Below are 23,671 nucleotides of genomic sequence, written 5' to 3'. Positions count from 1 at the left end.
TAACCTACACTTAATTATTTTTATGCCCCCAGATCGAAAGATCAGGAGTATATTGTTTTTGGCCTGTCTGTCCGTCATTGTCATTCCGTCATTTTGTCATCAAAACTTTAACCTTACATTAAAGTTTTGCAATAACTTTTGAAGTATTAAACATAGCAACTTGATATTTGGCATGCATGTGTATCTCATGGAGCTGCACATTTTGAGTGGTGAAAGGTCAAGGTCATCCTACAAGGTCAAAGGTAAAAACAAACAAACAAAAAACTTTAACCTTACATTAAAGTTTTGCAATAACTTTTGAAATATTGAAGATAGCAACTTGATATTTGGCAAGCATGCATATATCATGGAGCTGCACATTTTGAGTGGTGAAAGGTCAAGGTCATCCTTCAAGGTCAAAGGTAAAAAAAAAGACGGCGCATTAGGGGGCATTGAGTTTCTGACAAACACATTTCTTGTTTAGGATTATTTTAACCGTATATAATGGATTTGCGCCCATTCATAAATAAAATTTATTTGGCGGGGATATCAATTCAACCAATTTGGTTGTTTGTAAAATTATGTCATCGTAATGTTCAAACGTATTGAAATTCGGTTATGCTTGAACATTGCTATAATATTTCAGTCGTCAGAAGCTTTAAGCAGCACAGCTATTTTTGTTATTTTGATGAAACATATTTACTATCTTTGTAAATGCTTGTTTTCCCTGTCATCTAATTTTTTAATAGGTGTCCAAAACTTACGAAACTAAGTACACTAAAATATGTGTATAGAGTATTCGATTGACGCATTACGTTGTGGCATTAATGGTTTAATTTCTGTCTCCATAGGTACATTTGATTTAGGTTGTAGACAAGCGGTCTGTTTGTTTGTTAATGTTGGTGTAAGTTTTAGGTTTGGTTTGCCTTTAAACCTGTTTAAACCTCCAATGCTTTGCATTGACCCTTTCAAACTTTAAATTTTTTATGTTAAATGTTAGTTTTCTGTTATAAAAGTTGTGGATAAGGATTCAGCTCATATGTACGTCCGATCACAGGATTTCTTGTCTTTGGCATAACTCTAAAACCACAAGATTTCAACCTTAAACTTCATTGGCAGATATATTAAATGGGCGGAAAATTCAGTGCATTTGTGTCATACGTTTTGGTTATATTCTTTTTTATAGTTTATGCCATTTAATAGTTTTCACTCTTAACACATGTCTGGAGCATATCATTAAAACTGTAAGAGGTATTTATTTTTAATGTAATATGTATGATAATCTCATTTTGGGTATATGTAGTGCAACTATCACCTATTGCTTCCATTTTTTAGGGGTTATCGGTAATTTAAGTTTTCATAATTTGTGGGGTTCGTATCTTTTAGAGTTAACCTAAATGCTAATGGCCTGTGTTAATCCTTCTATTTTCATTGTGTCCGTTTCATATTTAGACAACTATAAAGGATATTAACTTTATATTTCATAAGTAGATTTATCTTAATTAGGTAAAATGCATAATACAAGAGCCATACATCTTTCTTGTATATTTCCAGAAATGTTGCCATTTGGTTATCATGAATCGTACTTTTTGTCTGAAACATATCTTGATTACTATGAGCGGTATTAACTTGAACATAATAGGTAGATAGATCTCATTAGGTAAGTGCAAATTCAACAAAACTCCTGCTGCAATAATTGCACATGTTTTGCCCTTGTTTATTCTCAACTATTTAGAGTCTTACTCATCTTGGTATCAAACTTTTAATTTATACAAATACACTTTTACACAACAGATCTTCTTTTTGTTACCAACATAATGGCTTCTTCCTACAATCATATTACGATGATTTTTTCAAATGAGCCTAAATGATGCTTAATTTCTTAGGCTTACAAATTCTATGCGAGATATATTTGCATCGTCATTCAGAACGTAGCAGTTCTGTTGCTCTGATAAACATTCGATCAATGAGTAATCATATTGTAATTACATTGATGTGTATGACGTTCATTTTCATCTTGCATAAATGCGTTTTTGGGCGACCTTAACCCGGCTTAAACTCCCACTGCTATGCTTTGAAGTGAATGCTGAATTAAATAATGCTTGATGTAACTGGAGTTTCATTTCATTATTTTATTTATTATAAGATTTCAATCGCAAAGACTAATCAAACACCTTATTTACTATCAAAGTGTTTGGGTGCTTTGGTGAATTTATTTGTTTATTTGCCTTTCAGTTTTGGCTTCAGTATGCACCCTAACAATGTGAAGATAGGAAAATTTGGCAATGGTTTTAAGGCGGGTTCCATGAGAATAGGGGACGATGCCATGGTATTCACGCGCTGCAAGACTTCTACGAGTATAGGATTGCTCTCGCAGACATATCTGAAAGCAATTAAGGCAAAATACGTTATTGTTCCCATTGTGACCTGGACACCACAAAACAAAGATAATATCCTTTTTACCGCCAAAATTAAGTAAACATCTTGCGATGGTGTCACTATGGAAGATTCAATCGTTAAAAACTGTATACACGGAAATATCAATTGGTAAATTTTGTTTAAAAATCAAAATAAATTATGTTAAGACTCAATATTCAAGCTGCCAGTAAAAAGATTTGTTATGAAGGTTTTTCAATTCAGTTCATACATACTTTTTATTCTAAACATTAATGGTCGAGTTGAATAGTGGATGTGTGAGTGCTTGCTGACATTTTCATACAATAATAATTTACTTGTTCTGTTTAACTGAAGTCATAGATATAAAGAATTATCTAAAAAATATATCATTGACTCTATCAGATTACATATGTATTGACGTATATTGTTTTTAAAGTTGTTTGTTAATGATATTAAGTTTTCAAGAATATTAAAAAAAAAATTATCTGTACAATATCCTTAACACAATTTCAATGAATCGCGAATCGTCCATTGAGAGTGATGCTAACTTGTCCGCCATTTTGGAACACGGACTATTTTCATCAGAGGAAGAGTTGATGCATGAAATACAGGATTTTGAGAAAATGAAATTTGCCACTGGAACAAAAATAGTTATCTTCAACGTGAGGAAGTATGTTCTATTTCGCTATAACTTAATCTTCTGTAAATACCTTACATAACTATGTATTTAACCCTAAAGGCTGATCATGCAAATTGTGTGAATATTTAAGTTGCTAGTTAAAACTCAGAAAACCTATGGCTAATTATGTATATAATAGATACATATCATAGAAGTATCTCTCACGGTAAATACTAGTTTACTTCAAATGCTATACATTAACCGTAATACCCTCCTTACCATTTTGCTCATATTTAAAGCGCTTGGCCTACAATCAGGGACTGTTCTGCCAAGCACAAACCCAATCTGACTAGATAATAGCAAAAGAAAGCTTTATAGTTCACTTTGTAAAGAATGTTTTGGTTGCATTTACATGTTTGCATGGAATGCAAACATGGTTACCTAAACTTAACGCTCAATAGAATCATTTGAAATAAATTACACCCGTATTGTTTATAATAGTATGCTATTATTTGCTTAACTACATGTAAGTTTAGCCATTTCTTACTACCATATATTACCTGTTCACACCAGTGTTCAAATATGTGTCGAAACAATCAATTTATTTTTAAATATCAAACAATATTTCATAAGCTATTGTCAATGATTATGTTTTCGAATCCTAGAGACAAAAGTGGGAAGACAGAGCTTGATTTTTCGTCTGACCCGATTGACATTCGTAATCCGGAAACAGCACTCAGTGAGAAAACGCCCATCGACCGTCCTGTGATTGATGTCTGTCCGGAATATAGGAAATCATTGCGAGTGAGTTTCTCATTGTATTTCAGTCTTGAATATGAAAATCGTATGTTTTTGTGGGGTTTTGTTGTCAAATATTAAATAGTATAGATAGTAGTCTCAGTTTTTGTTAAGTACTTTTAGTTTGCAATACCGATTCTGTAGATTGAAGTACATCGACTTTGAAAACTGCTTTAAAGTAACACGTTTTGTTGAATGAATTAAAAATCATATTAATTATAGTATTTACAAATATGATATTGTAATAAGTGATAAAACCTATGATTGACATACAAGATTTTTCAGAAGTAATCTGCCTGAATGTTTTAATGCTTACCCCAATCTTATAACACTATGTCTCTTGGTTGCAGGAGTACTGTAGTATTTTGTACTTAAAACCAAGAATGAGGATTGTAATTCAAGGAAGAAAAGTACAAACTAAGCTGATCGACAAATCGTTGTTGGAGGGAGAAACAGATGTGTACAATCCCACCTGGCTCGTATCCTTGCTTGTCTTAGTACTAACATAAAAACTTACTTTATGGAAATAAAAATTCTCCGTTTACGTTTTATTACAATTAGGATAGGGTTTCATTTCGTTGATACTTGATATATGTATGTTATCCCATATATAAATTACATTAAAGAGCAATAGGTTTTTTAACCAGGTTTTCCGAAGGAAAAAACTGGTTATTAGATTGGCGAATGCGGGCGGGCTGGCTGGCGGGCTGGCGGGCGGGCGGAACAAGCTTGTCCGGGCCATAACTATGTCGTTCATTGTCATATTTTAAAATCATTTGGCACATTTGTTCACCATCATTGGACGGTGTGTCGCGCGAAATAATTACGTCGATATCTCCAAGGTCAAGGTCACACTTAGAGTTCAAAGGTCAAAATTGGCAATAAATGAGCTTGTCTGGGCCATAACTATGTCATTCATTGTGAGATTTTACAATTATTTGGAACATTTGTTCACCATCATGGGACGGTGTGTCGCACGAAAGAATCACGTCAATATCTCAAATGTCAAGGTCACCACAACTTAAAATAGATTTATTTTGAAACAAACTAACAAAGGGGGTTAATTTTGTTTGTTCATTTCAAAAGTTCAGTTTGAGTTGTCTCCCTTAATCAGATTTTTTTTCACAATGAAAACCTGGTTTTGTGACAATTTTGTCCCTTGTTTTGTTCATTTATCAGAAAATGTTAAACTCTAGAGACACTTGTGAGAGCGATTACATCGTTTTCGCCTCTGGTCATTTATAAAATACACTGTATAGACAATTCGTATTACAAATTCATTTTAACGTTTGTGTAATACATAAGAAGGAACAATCTTTCTGGCGATGTTTTAAATAATTAATTAGAATCATCGGTATTGTTATTGTAGCAAAAATATTAGGGAGATTATTTTTTTAATATATGGCATTTTCCTGAGCTATTCTGTAGGATCGTCATGTAAGAACTGTAAGAAACACTGTAAAAATCACGTTTGGATTTACCAGGAACAAAGATACGGATCCGTATGGTCTGATGTTATACCACAAAAACCGACTCATCGATGCCTATCGTAAAGTTGGCTGTCAGAAAAAGGTATGTAGAGAATTGAGAGCACCTTATAGGTTATATATATGGAAGTTTCCGAAGCTAAAACTCAGACACATAAATGACCAACGAATTAGCGTTATTAAAAAGATAGACCCAAGTATTCCAAATGGCCAAACATATCAGCAGTAAAATGTGAATTTCAGTTAACGCACGTAGGTGAACATTATTTGTTTACCGTGATCATGTTCTCCACAAGTTGTCGTAAGAGTAAAAAAGGTGTGAAAATTGTGACATTTGATTTTGACAGGGATGCTTAGGTATTGCCTTTAACTAAATGACTAATTTAATTAAAACTGGTTGAATGACGCGTTAAACCTCACATTCAGCCAACAATATAACACTAACATAAGCTAATTTTAGCTCGCCTGATTGCTCAGGTGAGCTTTTGTGACCGGTCTTTGTCCGTCGTATGTCCGTCCGTCCGTTAACATTTGCTCGTAAACACTCTAGAGGCCACATTTCTTGTCCCATCTTCATGAAACTTGGTCAGAAGCTTTGTCCCAATGTAATCTCGGCCGAGTTCGAAACTGGGTTGTGCCGGGTCAAAAACTAGGTCACTAGGTAAAAAAAAGAAAAACCTTGTAAACACTGTAGAAGTCACATTTCATGCCCAATCTTCATGTAACTTTGTCAAAATGTTTGTCTTAATGATAACTTAATTGAGTTCAAAAGTGGTTCCAATCTGTTGAAAAACATGGCCGCCAGTGGGCGGGACAGTTTTCCTTATTTGGCTATAGAGAAACCTTGTAAACACTCTAGAAGTCACAATTTTTGCCCAATCATCATGAAAGTTGGTCAAAACATTGGTTCAATTGATGTCTCGAACGAGTTCGAAAATGGTCAAGATCGGTGAAAAACATGGCCGCCAGTCGGCGGGGCATTTTTCTCTATATGTATAAAGTGGCAGTTTTCCCTATTTAGCTATAGAGAAACCTTGTAAACACTCTACAAGTCCCAATTTTTGCCCAATCATCATGAAATTTGGTCAAAACATTTGTTTTATTGATATCTCAGACGAGTTTGAAAATGGTCGGGATCGGTGAAAAAACATGGCCGCCAGTGGGCGGGGCATTTTTCTCTATATGTATTTAGTGAAAACATGTGGACACAGTAGAAGTCACATTTTTGGCCCAATTTTCATGAAATTTACTCAAAACATTTGTTTTCTTGATACGAGAGTTGAGTTAAAAAATGGGTCCGGTCAGTTGAATAACATGGCTGCTGGGAGGAGGGCAGTTTTCTCATTATGCCTTATGCCCCCCCCCCCTTTCGAAGAAGAGGGGGTATATTGTTTTGCTCATGTCGGTTCGTCCGTCCACCAGATGGTTTCCAGATGATAACTCAAGAGCGCTTATGCCAAGGATCATGAAACTTCATAGATACATTGATCATAACTCGGAGATGACCCCTTTTGATTTTCAGGTCACTAGGTCAAAGGTCAAGGTCACGATGACCCGAAATAGTAAAATGGTTTCCGGATGATAACTCAAGAACACTCATGCCTAGGATCATGAAACTTCATAGATACATTTATCATGACTCGCAGATGACCCCTATTGATTTTCTGGTCACTAGGTCAAAGGTAAAGGTCACGGTGACCCAAAGCAGTAAAATGGTTTTCAGATGATAACTCAAGAACGCTTATGCCTAGGATCATGAAACTTCATAGATACATTGATCATGACTCGCAGATAACCCCTATTGATTTTCAGGTCACTAGGTCAAAGGTCAAGGTCACGATGACCCTAAATAGTAAAATGGTTTCCAGATGATAACTCAAGAACGCTTAGGCCTAGGATCATGAAACTTCATAGATACAATGATCATAACTCGTAGATGACCCCTTTTGATTTTCAGGTCCCTAGATCAAAGGTCAAGGTCACGATGACCCGAAATAGTAAAATGGTTTCCGGATGATAACTCAAGAACGCTTCGGCCTAGGTTCATGAAACTTCATAGTTACATTGATCATGACTCGTAGATGACCCCTATTGATTTTCAGGTCACTAGGTCAAAGGTCAAGGTCACGGTGATCCGAAATAGTAAAATGGTTTCCAGATGATAACTCAAGAACGCTTATGCCTAGGATCTTGAAACTTCATAGGTACATTGATCATGACTCGAAGATGACCCCTATTGATTTTCAGGTCACTAGGTCAAAGGTCAAGGTCACGGCGACCTGAAATAGTAAAATGGTTTCTGGATGATAACTCAAGAACGCTTATGCCTAGGCTCATGAAACTTCATAGGTACAATGATCATGACTCGCAGATGACCTCTATTGATTTTCAGGTCACTAGGTCAAAGGTCAAGGTCAGGGTGACCTGAAATAGTAAAATAGGTTCTGGATGATAACTCAAGAACGCTTATGCATAGGTTCATGAAACTTCATAGGTATATTGATCATGACTCGCAGATGACCCCTATTGATTATCAGGTCAAAGGTCAAGGTCACAGTGCCAACAAACGTATTCACACAATGGCTGTCAAGGTCATGGTGAATAAACTTAGAAAAATGGTTTCCGGATGATAACTCATGAATGCTCACGCCTAGGATCATGCAACTGTATAGGTACATTGATCATGACTCGCAGATGAAATAATGATGAAACTTGACCAGGATGTTTGTCTTGACTATATCTAGGTCAAGTTTGACATTTGGTAAAGATTGAATGAACCGACTACTCTCAGGTGAGCGAACTAGGGCCATCTTGTTTTATTGAGCGCCCGATGTCTGAGTGTAAACAAGGTTCAAACAAATGACGGTATGATTCGCCTTAATTGGCGTGGTTTATTAATTGCCCCAGTAATCCCTTTGATGGTCACTGAATTTCCAAAGATGGAAAACCTCATTGTTCTTCTTTCTAATACAAGAATAGAGTGTATAACTGTATTTAACACTTTGAAAATCTTCTTGTCTGTTAACAAGTTATAACATACTTAAGTGATTGATATTACGTACCTTTTTTTAGGGTAAAGGCCATGGTATTGGCGTCATTGGTGTGGTCGAAGCATACTTTCTCGAACCAACACAAAACAAACAGGAGTTCATCAACAACCAAAGATACAAGTATGCGATACGTTTAGAAACTTCACACACAATAATAGGAAAATGTTTTTTGGTTGTTGTTTTACTTTTTTTAAATCTCAAACAGTTCTCTTTTGTTGGCAGTTAACTGTTTGACTAAAAGAGGAGAAAAACTACCGTATTTGTGTTCCTAAACAATGTGCAACGAAAAAAATTAAATTCCGCAAACATTATCTGGAGCCATGCACTTTACCATTCGCTACTTTTTAGAGTACTTTTTCGCAGATAGACTTAGTGACAATATTCCAAGTTTGTTCACTTGCAATTGGGTGTCTGTCAGTTGAATTCCAAGCTTCAAAGTATCTATGTAGTATGGGCTGTCTCATTCCACGAAATTATTTTAAACGTTTTGTTAGTTATATTTGACGCACATTTAGTAAAAGTTATTTAGTGAAGTTTATACTCACACATTGTGTCATTCTCAATATGTTCAAATAAGATTCACATTTATCTGCGTTTGATAGTGTCAAAAGACTTAGTTTCCTTAGATATAGGAAAAATATAACTCCAGAAACATCAGGAGATAAATTATTGTCCATCTTGTTAACAACTGGAAGAGTCTTTTGAGTACATTATTTGGGTAATTGTTTTTTTTCAGTACATTTATTAATGCTGCTGCAGGAAAGCTGAACGATTATTATTATACAAAATCCAATACAGAGGACCCAAACTTCTCTCAAAGGTAATTTTTGAGTTATTTGGAATGAGTCGTGTCTTTTGATACAATATAGCTTGATGACCTTCTGTTTGGAAACTAATGAAATTCCATTTTGGTTTTTTTGATACTTTTATTGGCAATTGGTTGTTTTTCTTAAATACAACATAACTTTTTCTGCTGATCATCTTTTCTGGATATATATTGGTCATTTTTGCACAGGCTGATCAGGAATGACACTTTCGGCCTAAACTTAATTTTTGCTAAGAACAAAACATATCGTAAATGCGGAAAGTGGTGGACTGCACAGGCTAATCTGGGACGACACTTTACGCACATGCATTAAACCCCTTTTTCACAGAGCACGGCCCAATAAAGTGATATTATGGGCATTTTTCACTGTTGAAATGATCTGAAAAGAATTAAAAGGTCAAAATAGTTATTTAAAATGTGGTTACTGACCAATTATCTGCAACTTATCTTGCGATCAGTTGTTTATAAAAAAATGTATATTATATTCGATATTTTACATGACTCACCCAGTCCTCTAAGCCGAAATGAGCCGTAAAACAAAATAGTGTCTTTGTGTCGTATGAATTAAAACTGCATTTAGATTCACATCTTAAATCAAATCATTTCTGTCGTCAGTTATCAAAACGAAAGTACGGTTGATATTAAAATGCATTATTTTTCTCTTTCCGGGATATTGTTTTAGTATGTTGATGTTGCATTAACAAAAATAAGTGATATAAAGTGAAAACACCAAAAATAAACAATGGTTGCGAAAGACACCTATAAACTGTTAGATGCCTATAATATCACTTTAATGTTAAAAAAAGCTGTTTATTTTGAATATGCATGTCTTTAGATTTGCCAATTCTTTCATTATACATTTTAAATGTATATTACTAAAAATAGTATATTTATATGCCTGTATGTCATTGACCACTGTTGACTATACTGTGTATTATATGTATGTGTACTCATGGGCTTAAAGCCTCATGTATTTGGAAATAAAACATAAACCCTATGTAACATTCTATCAGGACAATTTTTATGAACGACTTTTGCATAGCAGCTAAGAATTAATGGAAAGCAGATATACTGAGATGAAAAAATACCGCCATGATGTTAGTTTGTTTTTCAGCTCAAAGGCTCCACATTTAATTAAATACCAATGGGTACAATGTGACAATTGCAATACGTGGCGAAGACTGCCAGCTGGGCACACAGATGAAAAATTGTCTGATGTTTACAGAACATGGTCCTGCAAACAAAATCCGGATGTTTATTACAAGTAATATTTTTCTAAAAATAACTGCATAAGCTTAAAAGTCGACTATAATTTTCTAAATTGCATTATTAAATTTTTGAAGTACTTTCTGAGTATTTTCCTATATCTTTATTAACTCTACTGTGGTTGCTCATGTGAAACAACAAGGGAACAAGCCTTTTTTATAACAATCAATTTTAAGACTTAAAAACATGCCACTTAAACAACGTTATTATTTGCAAATTTGTATGTTTTTAATGTCGTTTGCTATAAAGATCATCTTCAAATCGAAAATGTTCAAGACTATTTTTTTGCAGCCGTACTCAAGTTCTGTTAACCGGCTACAATGCTTTTGTTTTAATGTCATAAATACGTTACCTGCTATCTTATAGATTTCTCCTTTCCTAGGGGAATTAACTCATCCGGAATTTTAGATGGGAATCGGCCATCTCCATACCGTAATACAGGCCAGGTTAAACATAGTGCAATGCAACCATGGCAAAAACCGGTAACCAACCCTCAATATTCTTTCCGGATCGACCAGGTGTATACGTGTCTTTTATGGCTCTGAATTAAAAATTGTTTTTATGCCCCCGGTAGGGTGGCATATAGCAGCTGAACTGTCCGTCAGTCAGTCGGTCAGTGTGTCAGTCCGTCCGTCCGTCCGAAAACTTTAATGGCCATAACTTTTTCAATATTGAACATAGCAACTTGATATTTGGCATACATGTGCATCTAATGGAGCTGCACATTTTGAGTGCTAAAAAGTGAAGGTGAAGGTCATCCTTCAAGGTCAAATATCAAATATATGGCGTTTTCCGTCCGTTCGAAAACTTTAACATTGTCCATAACTTTTTCAATATTGAAGATAGCAACTTGTTTTTTGGCATGCATGTGTATCTCATGGAGCTGAACATTTTGAGTGGTGAAAGGTGAAGGTCAAGGTCATCCTTCAAGGTCAAATGTCAAATATATGGCGTCTGTACGTCCGTCCGAAAACTTTAACATTTGCCATCACTTTTTCAATATTGAAGATAGCAACTTTATATTTGGCATGCATGTGTATCTCATGGAGCTGCACATTTTGAAAGGTGAAAGGTCAAGGTCATCCTTCAAGGTCAAAGGTCAAATATATGGCATCTGTCCGTCCGTCCGAAAACTTTAACTTTCGCCATAACTTTGTTTATGCCCCTGAAGGGTGGCATATAGTTTTTGAACTGTCCGTCTGTCTGTTCATCAGTCTGTCCGTCCGTCCGTCCGAAAACTTTAACATTGCCCATAACTTTTGCAATATTGAAGATAGCAACTTGATATTTGGCATGCATGCGTATCTCATGGAGCTTCATATTTTGAGTGGTGAAAGGGTAAGGTCAAGGTCATCCTTCAAGGGCAAAGGTCAAATTTTGCAATATTGAAGATAGTAAATTGATATTTGGCATGTATGTTTATCTCATGGAGCTGCACATTTTGAGTGGTGAAAGGTCAAGTTCATCCTTCAAGGTCAAGGTCAAAGGTCACATTTTGCAATATTGAAGATAGCAACTTGATATTTGGAATTCATGCATATCTCATGGAGCTGCACATTTTGAGTGGTGAAAGGTCAAGGTCATCATTCAAGGTCAAAGTCAAAGGTCAAATTTTGCAATATTGAAGATAGCAACTCGATATTGGAAATGCATGCGTATCTCATGGAGCTGCACATTTTGAGTGGTTAAAGGTCAAGGTCCTCCTTCAAGGTCGAAGGTCAAATTTTGCAATATTGAAGATATCAACTCGATATTTGGCATGCATGCGTATCACATGGAGCTGCACATTTTGAGTGGCGAAAGGTCAAGGTCATCCTTCAAGGTCAAGGTCAAAGGTCAAATTTTGTAATATTAAAGATAGCAACTCGATATTTGGCGTGCATGCGTATCTCATGGAGCTGCACATTTTGAGGTGTGAAAGATCAAGGTCATCCTTCAAGGTCAAGGTCATAGGTCAAATTTTTCAATATTGAAGATAGCAACTCCAAATTTGGCATGCATGCGTATCTCATGGAGCTGCACATTTCGAGTGGTGAAAGGTCAAGGTCATCCTTCAAGGTCAAATGTAAAATATATGGCTTCAAAGCGGCGCAGTAGGGGGCATTGTGTTTCACGAACACAGCTCTTGTTCGATATATTTTACTTGGTTGATTGGAGCTTTGAATAGAAAAATGTGTTATTTATCTTTTTACTCCTCATTCGGATTAATTTATGTGGATTTAATGGACTTTTGTTTCATTTGTAAAGGTAAGCCATGCTTGCTTTTATTGAACAATGGTTTATTTCTACCATGCTGGGTGTTTTCAGGCGCGAACGAGCACGTGCAAAACGTGTTCTTCTAATGTGTTATGAGATTGTGCAAAGCGTGTTCTTAAATTCATTGACAGAATGTTTATCATTTGCCATTGTGTGCAATAATGATTTTAACGTTCCGTATGACAATCTTTTTGATGGTCTTTTATTTTTCATCTGTTTTGAATTAAACTTTTGTTTAATTTATGATCTACGGCAGTGTTATAATACGTACAATTGGCTTTCTCTTTTACAATTATAACTGAGAGAATGTTAATTATTTTCATTATTGGCAAATAGTGATTTTATGTGCCGTATGATAATCTGGTCTGTGACCAGTTTATTGTTGAATATGTTTTGCTCTTGTTTTTCATATAATCAACAACATGATGGTCGCAGATACAAGAGTTGATAAATACCCGGTGACTTCGCAGACCATGGATGACAAGTTGCAGCATCAGTCACCGGGAACCGGGCAAGATGGCGACCGTACTAAGCTTATTAAGTTAAACAGTCGGTCAACATCAGACCATATGGCGTCCCCATACGCTGGTCTTTGCCCGAGGGCATTGGTCACGGACATCGACCGATGTCTGACCATATGGCAGCCGCCATACTTTGGTCATCATCCGGTGACAACACTGGTCATGATATGACCGGTACGTCACCGATGACGTTGATCACGGACCTTTGGCTCTGCATTGATCGACGTCTGACCGGCCGGTCCGGTCACCGGTCCGGTCAACGTTCATCACCGGTCCGGTCATCGTTCATCACCGGTCCGGTCCGGTCACCGGTCATCACAGGTCCGGTCATCGTTCATCACCGGTCCGGTCCGGTCACCGGTCAGAAGAAGAAGTCTTTCATCATCATCGGACTATTCTTCTTCTTCGTCAAAGGACTCATCATCGTTAACGAGCTGCCACCATAGATACAACAGGATAGAAACATCGTACACGCCTCTCTTTCATTGAACACAACAGGATAGTCATCGAACACACCTCTCCTTCATTGAGCACAACAGGATAGACATCGGACACGCCTATACTTGATTGAGCACAACAGGATAGACATCGAACACACCTCTCCTTCTCGGCGTCGATACGCTCGTAAGCGATCAAGTAAACGGTCACAGAGACAATATTGTAGGAGACCTTATTTTCAGCGTAGCCGAGCAACATTTCGGCATAGCAGGTATATGGGACGTCGCCACTCCTCACGTAGGCGTTAATATACCTACTGGTCATATCGACGATCTCCATTTTATGCCTTTACGGAATATCATGTCTCCATTCCACGTGTATTGGTTCCTTATGGCATGCACACATGTTGCAGTCAAGGAACTGTATTTGTATACGAACACTAGTTCGTTTAATTTTCAGGCTTCGGGATTAGGTGTTCTTTTCTCCACTATGACTACAATGGACACTTTATGAATATTAATACTGATAATCTACCGTTGTTTTCCGGTTTAACTTATCAGATGACTTCGTGGATGGTCATTCTTCTGCACCAGATATTTCTATTCTGACGCAGTTATATTGTACCGGTCCGATCCAATCACCGGACATCGGTCACCATTCACCGGTCATATCACCGGTCACTGGTCACCGGTCAGAATAAGTAGTCGTTCATCATCATCGGATTATTTTTCCTCTTCTTCTTCGTGATCATCATCGGACTATTCTTCCTCCTCTTCGTCTTCATCGATTGAATCTTCATCGTCTGCTTTAATGATGTCTCATCGCCATCGTATTGGATTTTTGGCACGCTCTTCTTTTCCGAGCAGTTCTCGACATTGATGTCAGACCATATGGATTACACCATATTTCGGTCTTTTAACTGGCAACGTCACCGGTCATATTATGACTGGTCAGTTAACCTTGCTACAGTTACCGGTTATTGACCGGTCCGGTTCGGTCACCAGTTACCAATCACCGGTATTACACTGTGTTTTCATCGGTCAATTTTATAGCATCACGGGTATCTTATACATTACCTAGTTGTTTACCCCTGGCTATGATTGTATTGAATACAATATTTTATGGATTCGACAATCTCCATGACATTTTGTGTTTTTCAATACTGATGTTCTACTGGCGACGATTGCTTACCAAATCATCTCCGCTGACTTGGTCTATGGGTGATTTTCCTGACCAACTATCCATTCTGGTGCTGGTTATGAACTACTAATACTAGAAGATTATGAAATACCTATATCTGTTATTTCTACTTCTATCTCAACCGGCTACATGCAGACTACTGGTCTTGCAGATGGTTCGGCTGAAGTGGGCCCGGAGTCTATCTCAGTTTTTTACTCCATGTTGGAGAAATGATAACTGAGAGAGTTCTGTACATAGGATTGCCTACCAGATTGACCGCATGGCGGCTTCAGTCTTGTAGATGGCTTTGGAGCTATTAAACTCAAATCTTAGATACTAAGGATCTGGAGGGACCTCATCTTCTCTTTTCATTTTCAAGATGCCCTTGTTGGAGACAATTTTATAAGAACGAACAACTTTTCCCTCTTAAAGTTCTTCTTCTATTACCTTTCTGGCCCTAACAAGCCGTCTACCTATAACTGGTCTTATTCCTTTCGGAATTCGTCTGGTTAGGATCCTTGAAATAAAGGGCTTAACCAAGCAATATTTGAAGACTTACAAGCCTTCTACCGGCAAGGGTGGACCTATTCAGGTTACTCCTAGGGTTGTCACCTTTTTCTGACACCACACCTCCGATGCCGGAGGAACCACTTTCAGTCATATTTCCGTACTTCGCAAATCGATGACTTCACGGACTTTATTCTCCAGGATTTTAAAGGCGCCTTTTTATTGGTTGAAGAAAGAGGCTACAATAGATAGATCATAGACGTTTAAGTGTTCAACACTTTACTATTCTACCAAATTTCAAGTCTGTTGAGCGTGGGAAAGTTCGGCTTGCCGTGATTTCTTTTCCCACCCATCCTTTACTAATGGTTTCCGGCCACCGGTCGGTATTTACCGGTCCGGTCACCGGTCTTTCTGCTGAGACGTCTCTTCTTACGTCCGTTTGAGCTTTATTATGCCCCCTTCGAAGAAGAGGGGGTATATTGCTTTGCTCATGTCGGTCTTTCTGTCTGTCTGTCGGTCGGTCGGTCCGTCTACCAGGTGGTTGTCAGATGATAACTCAAGAACGCTTGGGCCTAGGATCATGAAACTTCATAGGTACATTGATTATGACTCGCAGATGACCCCTATTGATTTTGAGGTCACTAGGTCAAAGGTCAAGGTCACGGTGACTCGAAATAGTAAAATGGTTTTTGAATGATAACTCAAGAATGCATACGCGGCCAACAGGGCACACTCTGAACAATATTACTGAAGCAACTGGTCTGTAATCCTAAATCTATAATTATCAGTCCAATGAAACATCATCCTTTTAGTAAAATACAGTCGATCAGTAAAAATATCAGAATATGAGATTTTTTGTTTATTTTGTATATTAAATATTGTGTTAATGTTTAATTTTGTTGATTAATATAAATATAAGCAGGACAGGGGAGGTAATACACTATTATATCTTTCTTATATACAGGGGAAACAAATGCAATAAGTTTTTGTTACAGCATTTGCCTCCCTTGTAATATATTTAAATTTTACCAAATGTAAGGCTAACTGCATTTTTGTAATGCATTGTATCAATAACCACCACCACCACCACCATCACCACCACCACCACCACCACCACCACCACCACCACCACCACCACCACCACCGTTGTTCACAGTGACAAAAAACGTATTCACACAATGGCTGCTACTACAACTTATAGCCCATATAGGGGGGGGGGGCATGCATGTTTTACAAACAGCCCTTGTTTTTAAGTTATTGGAATTAATCTCAGGATTATTAAATGACACAGATTTCCATCTTTTTGTCATTATTTCGCGTTATTCAGTGGGGTCTAGGCTAGAAGATTATCTTGGCAAGAGTATATTTTCTTCTACCACAAATTTCCATACATCTTATACAGATGTGAGCAGGGAAGGTTAGGGACGATCACCTAGAACCACTTATCCTGATATTCTCAATTATGTGGTATCCTGATGAATATCACCTGCACATCAACATCTTGAAAAGCGAGCATTCTTTTTAGCTGTTTTTCATTTACAACACATTCACGACTCCTTTGTGATGGTTTCAACTAACACACATCGGTCGTGGTTTACTTCCAGACACAGAGGTGAACATTTTATCACTCTTTGTATCTGGAAACCAGGATTTTTTTCGTTCTTTGCAAGAACATCATTTTTTCTCTATCGTTTTACACATACCAGGTCGTCTCAACGCCCTGATGGACGGTTTGTATTGCAGTTCTTTCTGTCGAATTAGTTTTACGTTGGGTTTAAATGAAATGTGATTTGCGCATGCGCGGCAGTGTTTTTGCAAATGGCGTAGATGTAGATGCAAAGTAAATCGAGGAACGTTGTTTCTCATTTAACGCTAGTAATGAGCGAAATGCGATTGTAGATCGCAGTGTAAATGCTGAACGTCAATGCAGTTCACAGAAATCGATCCAGCAGTGTGTGCGATTGTTATACATTCGTCCACTTGACATAAACCGTATACTTACGTTTATTTTACTCTTTTGGAATATCTTGGTGAGTTTTTGCCATATTTTCATGGTATCTACTTAATACCACAGAGAGACATATTTATACTGATCAAAACCTGTGCCACTACATGTCTGGCCATTATTTAGTTATCTCTACAGAAGAACGTTTTTCTGTTAGAGCTTCAATTCTTGTTACTTTTGCGAGGGTAATTCCATAAGAACTGTCTATGGGGTTCTCTGGAAATTCTTTTTTGACTGGGCATTCGAGAGCATAGTTATTACCTTTATCACTCTGCTAGTTGCATAGAGGTTTTTCTCATCTTTTTCTTTGCTGATAAGAAATTTGTTCTTATCTCCATCAAAGGATACAGATTATGTTTTCGTTTACCTTGGTTATTGTAAGTCATCACAACTCTGTGCTGTCTTACCTATTTTGGAACTGATCCAAACAATGGAACTTTACACTATGTTTTTAGTTCCCTTAACTTCTTAAGAGGTTTTTGCTTGTGTTATTGGGTTGCTTAATAAGCTTACTATATGAACCTTTTCATGAGGCTCATTAACAGTTCCAATATAATTTTAAGACGGTTTTCCTTCTTATTATGGCTTTTACCATACGAAGAAGTGAAATTCATGCTTTTTTGTTGTGTCAGCCAGGATTTCTTGCTTAATATCAACTCTTCTATATGGCTTCTAAAAATCTTCAAGTTTCCAAGTTTTTTCAACTGGTAGACATGAAGATGAGGATAAACTTCTATGGCCAATCGGGACTTTGAAGTTCTAACTCAGCAGTGTTAGTCCATTTGAGATTCTCAAAAGACACTCTTCATTTCCCTAAAAAAGGGGGGGGGAGCTGTGATTGCGGCTTCTATTTCTCGGGGTTTGAACTCGACTAAGGAGTAAGAAAGGTTTACTCTTATCTCTAATCTAAGGATTCATTCCTTTTTAGGATCTGACCGCATGAATTAAGAGCTCTGTCTGTTTCGTGGGCGTATATTAATCACACCCCACATTTTGACGTGCTCCAAGCTGTTTTCTGGAGGAATCCGACCACCTTTTTCATCTTTTTATCTTCGTTTTCTGAAGTGCCAACAATACTATTTGTATATGTTTGGTCTTCTTGTGGTTTCGATTCCCAGTTAAAATTCCGTATGAGTAAATTCCCCATGGAAAGGAGAAAGCTATAAGATAGCAGGCAAGTATTTAATAATTAAAATGAATTTTACTAAACAAAAATGTTTTAGTCGTTGTGATATTCCCGAGGAGCCCGAGGACGAGAGTGAGAAACCACAGACCACCTACAAAAAAACGTACAAGAAGGCAAAGTAAGTAAAATTACTTATAAAAGATAACTTTCCGTTATGTCTATCATTAAATGCTCATTCTACAAATAATATTTTATTCTTCGAATGACGATTGGCTTGATACTTCCCATGTTCATTGGCATTGGGTATTAGATGACCCCTATTGGAATTTGAATCACTATGTCAAAAGTCAAGGTCACTGTCACAATAAGTGTGAAAATCGTTTCCGATCAATTACTCGTCAACGAATTCAACGATTGGCATGATGCATTGGCCTTGTACAATTGATGACCCTTATTGAAATTTGGGTCACTTAGTCAAGGTCCCTGTCACAATAAATGTTAACATCATTTCTGATCAATATTTCGTCAACGAATTGGCCGATTGGCTTGATACTTCCCATGTGCTTTTGCCTTGGGCTGTTGATAAACCCTATTGAGTGTGAAAATCGTTTCCAATTAATAACTCGTCAATGGATTGACCGATTGGCTTGATACTGCACATGTGCATTGACCTTTGACAGTAGATAACCCATATTCAAATTGGAATCACGAGGTAAAAGGTATAGGTCACTGTCACAATAAGTGTGACAATCGTTTCCGATCAATAACTCTTCTACGATTGGATTTATTCGCTTGATACTTCTCATGTGCATTGGCCTTTGACAGTAGATGACTCCTATTGAAATTGGGCTCACTAGGTTAAAAATCAAGGTCACTGTCACAATACATGTGAAAATCGTATCCGATCGATAACTCGCCAACGAATTTTCGATTGGCTTGATACTTCTCATTTGCATATGCCTTGGCCAGTAGATGACCCCTATTACAATTGGGGTCACTAGTTCAGAGGTCAAAGTCACTGTGACAATAAGTGTTAAATTTTTAAGTTCGATATGTTATTAAAGGACTGAGTGAAGGGTGTCAAAGCCCTGTTTTTAGCTCACATGAGCTGTGCTCATAGTGAGATTTTGTGATCGCCTTTTGTCCGTCGTCCGTTGTGCGTCGTGCGTCATCAACATTTGCCTTGTGAACACCCCAGAGGGCACATTTATTGTCCGATATTCATAAAACTTGGTCAGAACATTTGTCCCATTGATACCTCGACTGAGTTCGAAACTGGGTCATGCTGGGTCAAAAACTAGGTCACTAGGTCAAAAAAAGAAAAACCTTGTTAACACTGTAGAAGTCACATTTGATGCCCAATCTTCATGTAACTGTGTCAAAATGTTTGTATTAAAATCTTCATGTAACTGTGTCAAAATGTTTGTATTAATGATATGTTGGTTGAGTTGAAAAATGGTTCCGGTCCGTTGAAAAATATGGCCGCCAGGGAGCGGGGCAGTATTCCTTATATGGCTATATAGAAACGTTGTGAACACTCTAAAAGTCACAATTTTAGCCCAATCATCATGAAACTCGGTCAAAACATTGGTTTCATTCATATCTCGGACGAGTTCGAAAATGGTCCAGATCGGTGAAAAAACATGGCCGCCAGGGGGTGGGGCAGTTTTCTCTATATGCATATAGTGAAAACATGTGAACACTCTAGAAGTCACATTTTTAGGTCCAACCTTCATGAAATTTGGTCAGAATATTTGTTTTCTGGATACAACGGTTGAGTTCAAAAATGGTTCGGATCGGTAAAAAAACATGGCCGCAACTCGGACGAGTTCAAAAATGGTCATGATGGGTGGAAAAACATGGCCGCCAGGGGTTGGGTCAGTTTTCTCTATATGTGTATAGTGAAAACATGTGAACAGTCTGTTAAAGAAAGATATCCTGTACATACTTTATAATACCAGTAGTTAACTCCCTTGTTAAAACCTTGTTAACACTCTTGAGGCCATATTTATTGTCAAATTATCATGAAATTTTGTCAGAAGATTGGTCTCAATGATATCTTGGATGAGTTCGAAAATGGTTACGTTTGCTTGAAAAACATGGCTGCCAAGGGGCGGGGCATTTTTCCTCATCTGGCTATGTATGGCTATAGTAAAATCTTGTTAACACTCTAGAGGCCACATTTATTGTCCGATCTTCATTAAACTTGGTCAGAAGATTCATCCTAATAATATCTTGGACGAGTTCAAAAATGATGCCAGTTGGTTGAAAAACATGGCTGCCAGGGGGCGGGGCATTTTTCCTTATATGGCTTTAGTAAAACCTTGTTCTGTTGAAAGATGTGGCTGCCAGGGTGTTCACTTGTCATGAAAGTTGGTTTTGTTCTTATGACATATTGGGCTGCACAGAACATGTCAGTTCCTTTGAATCTCAGGTGAGCGACTTTGGGCCTTATAGGCCCTCTTGTTTTGGGGTGGGGGGCATCTTCTTCGACCGCGGAGCTCTTGTTTGTTAGGCAGCAATTGTTATTATCGCTACGCAAAATACATTATAGTAGGCACTTGCAACACAGGCCATCTCCATCTGGAACAATATTTTGCTACGTGATGCATATCATTTCGACTAATTTCGATGACCAACCAGATAGCCTGATTAAATTCTGATTTATGTCCCTTCAATTATCAAATTGACCAAACTAACATTGCTTGCTATCTAAATAAAATAATAACCTGTAATTGAATCATAAATATAAATATAAATAAAAAAATTATATATATATATATATATATATATATATATATATATATATATATATATATATATATATATATATACAAACTTATGCATCCTTTAAGTATAAATGTAACACAGACCTTTAAACGATGTTGTTTGTTACAAGTTGGCACTATTGCGAAAGGTTATAATAGATTACATGTCACATATAATGACATCTTAAGTACACATAGATAATATGGAAAATTCGAAAAGCAGCACGAGAATTCACGTGGATATACGGAATCAAGCAAATACATACGTAATCCTCTTATCACGGTTATTCGTTGGGTTTGTTTTTGGAAGGATGAGTTTTGGTAAGATTTTAAATGTAAAAATGATATCGGGTGTCTGACAGCAACATTACACTAATGTGATCACAAGCAAAATATGTAGTCGTTTGACGAAAGTGCATTCGTTGAGACGGTATTGTACAACTTAACAATTATTCAATTTATCTTTAGGGAAGAAAAAAGAAGAAAAGAAAAATTTGGAGAGGTAATTGCTTACATTTTTAGCTAATACAATATTAAGACCGTGGACCTAGAATATTATTGTCTAGTTCTTGTATTAAAAACTGATTGTAAAAATATGTTTATGTTAACAAAAACTTGACTCAAAACATTCAGCGATTGTTTATGCTCATGCATGTTAATGTTCTTGTACAATAAACTAGGCGATCAGCACGAATTACAATAGTACTGAACCAAATAATCGAGAACCAAAAGATCAGATTGCAGGAGACGTAGATGAAGATATACCCATGGTACTTGTTCATTTTCTATTTGAATAATAATGTTCCGTGGATGTTTCTCTACAATTATCTTTCTTTAATTGCCTCGTGATAAACTATCTTTTCAATGAAATCCGAAATTGAAATTTATACAGAATCCTTGTAATAAATAAAGATTTATAAACAAACGTATTAGCCTCGAGCAATATTTGTTCGAATCAAGATAACAAATAATGATTTATTTAAATTATGTGTTTTTGATTACGTCGTTAATGACATTTTGGCTTGGTTTTTAAACACAATATATATTAACCACACATTGAGATAACATACTCGCAATATGATAGTTTTGACATAAATCGATCGTTGAATTTATGTTCAATTTTCAAGTTTCCGTGCGATCAATATTAATGTGACCTGATCAACTAATGTTTAGGTTTCCCTTTCGACTATGCATGATTCCATTATGACGAAGAATTAGCCTACTAATTTTCAGACATCACTTAAGGAACAATCAATAGTCCGGAAAAACATTCGACCAATATGTGGACTTTTTGTTCGTGTATAAGTGGATTATTGTATCAGGTTTTTTAATCAGGTTTAAATCGGTAGTTAGATTGCTCACTTTCGAGAAAGCTTGTCCATCGCTCACATTCTTCCATTGGTCGGATAATCCGTAGTTTTCCGTTTGTAGCATTTGAAGTCCTAAAAGGCATAATAAATCCGTAATTATTGAATTCCGCTGATATCATTGTTCAGGGAAAAGATTTACACTGACTGCACGTGTCCTCTTAGCTTAAGAAGTAGCGACCGCTTTGCCTCAAAAAGCCCTCAAAAATGTACATTTTGTGTTGCAGAAGATGGAAGTCAATCTAACAGTTGATAAAGATGCATTGCGTGTGAGAACCACCGTCCCAATAGTATTATGAACAATAATGTCAATGAAGCGTCATTATATTGTCTACAAATTTCTTTATAAACTTTCTTCAATTCACTTCAACTGTCACCTGCGTGAACGCGAAAAAGAACGTGATATACTCTTGTCCGCCTTGTTTGCTCAACCTACATGTGCTCAACACAGTCATTTACTTTAATAAAGTATTGGAATATATATGCTTGTATATATTACTATCACTTGCTACTCAATGTTTCAGACTGTAACGGAAGCGAAAGCGACGGAGTCTATGAAAGTTCCAAGCACATCCGTTTCCTCTACGATGTAAGTGCAGAGATAAGATTTCAAAAATGAAAGAAAAGGAAAGCTTACTCGTATGCTTGCGCAGTATTGCATAAAATACCAAGATGCAACCATTAATGGAGGGATTTTATACGTATATGTACACAGTTTTCGCGAAGAATGAAAGTATAGTAGCCCTCTACTAAGCATTATCAGATCATGCCATAGTTTCTATACAACAACAACTAGGGTTTCAACTAACTAATGTAGACTTATATATTAAGATAACATAAAACATATTTTACCCTTAAAGCACACGGCCCAAACGTTTTAAAATTCAGCCACTACACTATTATATTGAGAGGATTTACTAACTTCCTTGAAAACGTGCCCCTAGAGTCAAAGGTGGGCACGCACAAGGTGACAATTATTCTTTGTTACAACTTGCTATATATTACTCCATGCGGTGTCTGTGGTTACTTGTCACTTGTTCTACCCTTCAAATTGTATTATCTTAATACCGGGAGATGCATAG

The 23,671-nt window shown here is 36.8% G+C and overlaps 1 protein-coding gene across 1 annotated transcript in view; it reads left to right on the top strand.

The window, feature by feature from the left end:
• LOC127853322 (MORC family CW-type zinc finger protein 3-like) overlaps positions 1 to 23,671 on the top strand; it is a 76,988-nt gene that overhangs the window by 49,404 nt on the left and 3,913 nt on the right. Inside the window, exons 9-21 of the mRNA XM_052387761.1 lie at positions 2,215 to 2,429; positions 2,890 to 3,046; positions 3,661 to 3,799; positions 4,144 to 4,272; positions 5,222 to 5,365; positions 8,353 to 8,450; positions 9,067 to 9,150; positions 10,271 to 10,420; positions 18,552 to 18,632; positions 21,691 to 21,724; positions 21,903 to 21,992; positions 22,817 to 22,879; positions 23,114 to 23,178. Coding sequence (XP_052243721.1) covers positions 2,215 to 2,429; positions 2,890 to 3,046; positions 3,661 to 3,799; positions 4,144 to 4,272; positions 5,222 to 5,365; positions 8,353 to 8,450; positions 9,067 to 9,150; positions 10,271 to 10,420; positions 18,552 to 18,632; positions 21,691 to 21,724; positions 21,903 to 21,992; positions 22,817 to 22,879; positions 23,114 to 23,178 — 1,449 coding nt within the window. The remainder of the gene's footprint in view (positions 1 to 2,214; positions 2,430 to 2,889; positions 3,047 to 3,660; positions 3,800 to 4,143; positions 4,273 to 5,221; positions 5,366 to 8,352; positions 8,451 to 9,066; positions 9,151 to 10,270; positions 10,421 to 18,551; positions 18,633 to 21,690; positions 21,725 to 21,902; positions 21,993 to 22,816; positions 22,880 to 23,113; positions 23,179 to 23,671) is intronic.

The sequence above is a fragment of the Dreissena polymorpha genome, chromosome 12 (genome assembly GCF_020536995.1).
Source record: "Dreissena polymorpha isolate Duluth1 chromosome 12, UMN_Dpol_1.0, whole genome shotgun sequence".
Taxonomy (NCBI): domain Eukaryota; kingdom Metazoa; phylum Mollusca; class Bivalvia; order Myida; family Dreissenidae; genus Dreissena; species Dreissena polymorpha.
Note: the sequence above shows the minus strand (reverse complement) of the source record. Positions and strands in the feature narration are given on the sequence as shown.